The 6,253-nt window shown below is 42.4% G+C and overlaps 1 protein-coding gene across 5 annotated transcripts in view; it reads left to right on the plus strand.

The window, feature by feature from the left end:
- The window catches only part of LOC128091925 (ephrin type-B receptor 5), a 70,594-nt gene extending 64,622 nt beyond the window's left edge, over positions 1-5,972 (plus strand). For all 5 annotated transcript variants that reach the window (XM_052705341.1, XM_052705342.1, XM_052705344.1 and 2 more), the window contains 2 exons: positions 224-379; positions 4,928-5,972. In XM_052705341.1, the coding sequence (XP_052561301.1) occupies positions 224-379; positions 4,928-5,036 (265 nt within the window). In that variant the 3' untranslated portion in view covers positions 5,037-5,972. The remainder of the gene's footprint in view (positions 1-223; positions 380-4,927) is intronic.
- Positions 5,973-6,253: the final 281 nt, after the last annotated feature.

Consider the following 6,253-nt stretch of genomic DNA (forward strand, 5'->3'; position numbering starts at 1 on the left):
GAAGAAAGGATCAACAGCTTAGGTTGGGTAGATAGTTTTTAGGCAGAAGGAAGACATAATCTAGAAAAAGACATCAAGGTGGGGCTTTGTGAACCAGATCAGGAAGAACAAATGTAATTGTTTAGTCCATGCTGTGCTGTTCTCTCTCTCTCTCTTGTAAGTGACCTTATCATGGTCACCTGATGTTGATAATGGAAAATTTTAGAAGCTGACTCTTTTGCAGACCATCTCAGCCTCTCCTGAGCAACTCCCCTCCAGATTTTCCTTCACTCAGCAATGCCCATGAGTGGTTGGATGCCATCAAGATGGGTCGTTACAAGGAGAATTTTGACCAGGCTGGTCTGAATACATTTGATGTCGTATCACGTATGACTCTGGAGTAAGTATAGAGACAAAGAGCATAGTATGCAATGCAGAAAGTGAGAGATGCAAAGTAAGAGCTATATGGAGAATATATATGCATAAAACAGGAAAAAGAATCTAGAGCAAAGTAGCTACTCTGTCTTACATCTTTATTAGGACTTCTGGTTGCCCTCCATACCATTATATATATATATATATTCTGTTTCTGTAAGCATTAATACATAAGAATATATATATATATACACATATATATATATATTCTGTTTCTGTAAGCATTAATACATAAGCACTAACTGATGTACAATACAAAACATAGTCAGTGTTACAGAGAGAATGTTAGTTAGAAAGTTCATGACACCTGGCACAAACAGGAATCACTTAAGGGGGTTGTGTAGAACCAGCCACACTATATACTAAGTATATACAGCTTTCTGAGGTGATCAACTCCAGTATAGGCATGTTTTGCAGTGAACCAGAGGATCAAGGTGTGCAGCGATGTTCCTACGATTCAAGATACTCTGGGGAAGTAGAGAGAGCCACCAGACATTGTGAGAGTGGCTGACAAGGCATGGGCAAGATCAGGAACAGAAGCAGTACATTTAAACACAGCGTAACTACCATTAACTTGCTGGGGCAATCAGCTGAAATCCAGATGGAGAGGCCACAACCTTCCTGTGCAGACCCACATATCCAAACAGACCTCCAAAGGGCTGAAAGAGCTGCCCAGACCTTCATTTTCAAGGAATTACAGATTTTGGACATCTCCCTAGAGCCTGAGGGCAGAAGTGGGTGTCATAGGTGCAAACGTGTCCACCTGGATGAATGTTTTTGAGCAAGTTGCCAGGTTGCACGAAGAAATCATCAGGCAGTGTAGTAGTCCATGCTATGCTGTTCTCTCTCTCTCTTGTAGTGTAGTAACCAGGAATCCGAGAAGAGGTTGATGCCTGGTATTGTATGGTATTGTATGCCACTTGTACTGACCAAGTGACAGTTATGCTTAACTTCCTGAGAGGGGAAAGCTGACTAGTTTCCAAACCTGAGGTGATGGACTGCACTGACACACAGGACAAGTGAGACTGGACAGACATCTCTGCTAAGAGCAGAAGGAGACACTACCCTCTTGCCTCTGATGTGCTTCCAGGACTCTGGGGCTGAAAAAAGAGAACTACATAAGTAATGATCAAGATCCAGGAAAGGGCAACTGCATAAAGTTGGTCCAACCAACCACCTGTATCAGTGCTTTTATGTTCCTCAGAAAAATGTTGAAGGGATTGAGAGCAGAAGTAGCATTATCCCCTGTCCTCCCAGTTGGAGAAGGAGTTAAATGGATTGACTGAATGACTGGATGCAAGGTTGCTACCATGTTCAGGGATATTGGTTGTATGATCTTGGACACACCTTTGAGAAACTGGATATAATGATACCAGATGGGACACAGCTGACCAGTTCAGACAAGAATGTTCTGGGCAGCAAGATGGCTGGACTTAGTAGCAGAGTTTTAAACTAGATTCAGTGGGGTAAAGGGATGTACTTCTGAGTAACAGAGAAGATCCAGGGAATCACCAACACTTTAGGAAGCAGCAGGGAAAAAGATGTGAATTATTCCCCAAAAATTAGGAAGGGCTCCTCTAAGAAGGTAATGCAGCCAACAGCCTGGCTGAAGAGCCTCTACACCAATGCATGCAGAAAGGGAAATAAGCAGGAAAGGCTGGAAATCATAGTGGTATTGGAAAACTACGATGTCATTTCTTTCAAGGAGATAGAGTGGGTTGAATCATACAACTGGAATTTTATGATCGAGGGCTACAAGATTTTCAGAGAGGTGAGAATGTTGCCCACTGTGTTAAGAAATTGACAGATTGCAGAAAGCTGCCTCTGAGAAACAGCCATGAACAGGCTGAGAACTTGTGGTTAAACATCAAGGACTGGACCAATAAAGAACATGTGGTGGTCAGGATCTACTGCACACCTGATCAAGGAGAGCCTGTTGACGAGGCCTTGCTTCAGCTAAAAGAGGCCTTGCACTTGCGGACTGCTCATCAATGCAAAGAAGATCATAAAAGGAGAGGTGGACTGGAGGTGGTCTGGGCTTCAGTCACCATGTTTTATTTATGTTCGTGATCTTGAGGAACAGGAACTCAACAAAGAGCAAAGACACGGACCCTGAACTTTAGAAAAGAAAACTAGAAAATGTTCTCTGTCCTTGGAGACAAAGGAATTGAGCAAATCTAGCAACTCTTTAAGGAAACCTTTCTTAGAGTGCAAGAACTCTCTGTTTCCATGTGTAAGAAATTAAGCAAGGAAGGCAGGAAATTGGTATGGCCAAGCAAGGACCAGCTAGTCAAATTGAGATTTAAGGCCCGAAAATCATAGGCAGTGGAAGCAAGTTATGTGGCTTGGAAAGAAAACAGGGTTGCCATCAGAATATGTAAGAATGGGATTGGATCAGGAAGCCAAGGCACATATGGAACTGAGCTTGGCAAGGGATGCAAAGAATAACAAGAAGGAATTTGGTAGGTAGATTGATCAGAAAAGAAAGGCCCTCCGAGAAATGAGAAGAGAGAACCAGCTACAACAGACATGGAGAAGACTGAGGCACTCTACTATTTCTGTGCCTCAGTCTTCATTAGCAGTCAAGCTTTCCACATTTCTAAAGTCCCTGAACTTCTAAGTGGAGACTGAGGAAACAACATCCTTCATACTGTAAGCAAATAACAGGTTCAGTGAGATTGAATGTGTGTAAGATATGGGGCCCAACCCCAGTGTACTGAGGAAACTGGCTGGTGTAGTTGCCATGCCATCACATTTGAGAAGTCAAGACTATCGGAAGTCCCTGGTGACTGGAAAAACCAAACCATTATCCCACTTTTAAGAAGGACTGAAAGGAAGACTTGGGGAACTAAGGCTGGTGAAATTCTCCTCTGTGCCTGGAAACATCCTGGAGCAGATTGTTCTGGAAGCACTGTTAAGGCACACGCAAGACAAAGATGTGATCTGAGACAACCAGCATAGCTTCACCAGGGACAAATGATGCCTGACCAATCTAATGGCCTTCTATGGTGGAATGACTATGTCACTTGACAAGAGAAGACTGAACAATGTCATCTATCTGAATTTCTGTAAGACCTTTGATGAGGTCGCACAGAACATCCATGTAACTGAATTGGACAGAAATGGATTGAATGGGTGGGCTATTCAGTGGATAAGGAGTTGACTGGATGGCTGCAGCTGAAATCATGGTCAGTGGCTCTATGTCAACATGAAGGCCAGTGGCGAGCAGTGTTCTTCAGGGGTCTGTCTTGGGACTGATGCTTCTTATCTTTATTATTTACATAGCCAGTGAGATCAAATTGACCCTGAGCAAGTTTGCAGATGACACCAAGCTGAGTAGTGCAGTTGATACTGCAGAAGGAAGGGTTGCAATCCAAAGAGACCTAGATAAGTATGAGATGTATGCCCTCATGAACCCAACGAGGTTCAACAAAGCCAAATGCAAGGTGCAGCTCTTTGTTCAGGGCAATCCTAAATACATGTACAGACTTAGAGAAGAATTCATTGAAAGCAGTCCTGCAGAGAAGGATTTTATTATTCTGGTGGATGAAAAGCCAGAGGTGTGTGCTTACAGCCTGTAAGGCCAACTGTGTGCTGGTCTGCATCAAAAGAGGGGTGGCCAGCAGGGAGAGGAAGGGGGTGATCCCAGTTCTACTCCTCATGAGACCTAATCTGGTGTACATTGTCCAGATCTGGGGCTATCAGCACAGGAAACACACAGAGCTGTTGGAGTGGGTTCCAGAGGAGACCACAAAGATGATTAGAAGGTTGGACCACCTCTGCTATGAAGAAAGGCTGAGGGAGTTGGGTTTATTTGGTCTGAAGAAGAGAAGGCATCAGGAAGGCCTTACTGCAGCATTTCAGTACATAAAGGGAGTTTATTAAAAAAATCCAGAATGACTTTTTACGTGATCTGATAGCGATAGGTTTTAAGCTAGAAGAGGGAGATTTAAGCTAAAAGATGGAGATTTATGTTAGATATTGGAATGAGATGATCTTAAAGGTTCCCTCCAACCCAAACCATTCCGTGATTCTATGATGATTCTATGCTAGGACAATATATTTTTTACTCCAAGAGTGGTGAGGTACTGAAACAGGTTGCTCAGAGAAATTGTTGAATGCCCCATCCCAGGAGGTATTCAAAACCAGGCTAGATGTGACAATTGACATCTTGATCTAGTTGGTAGCAACCCTACCCGTATCAGCTGGGTCGGGACTAGATTATCTTTACGGTCTCTTTCAACTCAAGCCATTCTAAGATTCTGTGATTCTATGAAGTGTCACATAGAGCACAGGAGCCAGGAAAATATTTCTTTTTTAAATCATAATCTATCAAGTTCTGCCCACACCTCCTCTACCCAAACATTTGCCAAGCAAAAGCAGAAACCTTTTAAACTGTTTCGCAGACATGGATAACCACATATATCAATATGGAGTAACAGGGAAAGGAATTGGGTCTGTTCAGAATAATAAAACCATTTAAACATTTTCTACACCTTCTATTCTTTTGCAGAGATCTCCAGCGTATTGGAATCACCCTGGTTGGTCACCAGAAAAAGATTCTAAACAGCATCCAGCTCATGAAAGTTCATTTGAATCAGCTTGAACCAGTTGAAGTGTGATGCTTTAATTCTTTATTTCACCAGACTCAAATTCTGAGAGGATTCAGAGGGATTGTCACTGTAAGAAAAGGAAATGGCAAGATGCTCCTTGAAGACTTATTGCACCTAGAGAGTAGACATTACATGTCCCATTTCATCAGCAAAAAGAGAATCTTGCCATGATTCAAAAGCAGAGCTTTTAGCTCTGCTAGCTGGTGGTGTTTAAATATGGCTGGCATACACTAGGAGTAGGTCAGGGGAGGGAAGGTTATAGTAATGCAGGGGGAGCTGGTATAATAGTTTGGACAGATCACAAGCACCTGCTAGCTCTTCTCCACTAACTAAAAATATCAGACAATTCTCCAAATGTCATCAGCAGGCTTTATCTGTGACGGGGAACTCAACAAAGTGGTAAAGACATAAAAGCCACAAAGAAATCAGAATTTTTCCAGAAGAATATCAGCATATTGTGAGAGATTATCACTCAGTTGGAAATGGACATTGCTTCCATCTGCGGTATGCCAGAATAGTGAGAAAGTGGAGTTCCACTTAATACATAGTATTGGTAAACAATGAGATACATCACCTGGTAATTTTTCACAGAGGTTAAGAGTAAAGGGATTGAAATTCTGTGCTATAACATAGGCAATTCTTGGGTCTGTCCCATGATCCAGAAGGGAAACTTACTAATCCATTGTTCTGAGGCAAGGAACAACAAGACTTAGATGCATAGCATCTATCTATGGGAGTGTAAACAGAATAAAAAATAATGGTTCATAAAATCCATCCTGCTGAATTTTCAATTGGAGAGCCCATTCTTGAGAAGAAAGGTGCAAGTTGCACTCAATTCTGGTTTCATTCTTTTCTAACTCTCCTCCAGTCCCTCCCCTCTACCCAGATATGCAGATATGGAAGAGAGTAACAGAAATAAATCTGAAGTCCTTTGCAATTGAAAAATGTTTTCTCCTTTTCTCACCCTGACAAGTCATAGCAGTCCACATTAATACTGATTGAAAACTGTTTCTGAGGAAAATGCAGATCTACAGTAGTCAATTCCAAATAGACAATTGGATCAAAGGATGCGAAACTCCTTCACAAATTCTTGTCAGAGAACGGTACCAGTCGCAGCAGTAACTTCAGTCTGGATCCAAGTTGAGGGAAGGAAGATTTAGGTTGGATGTTAGGGGGAAGTTCTTCATAAGGAGAGTAGTTAGGCCCTGGAACAGGCTGCCCAGGGA

The sequence above is a fragment of the Tympanuchus pallidicinctus genome, unplaced genomic scaffold (genome assembly GCF_026119805.1).
Source record: "Tympanuchus pallidicinctus isolate F22 unplaced genomic scaffold, pur_lepc_1.0 scaffold55, whole genome shotgun sequence".
Lineage (NCBI taxonomy): Eukaryota > Metazoa > Chordata > Aves > Galliformes > Phasianidae > Tympanuchus > Tympanuchus pallidicinctus.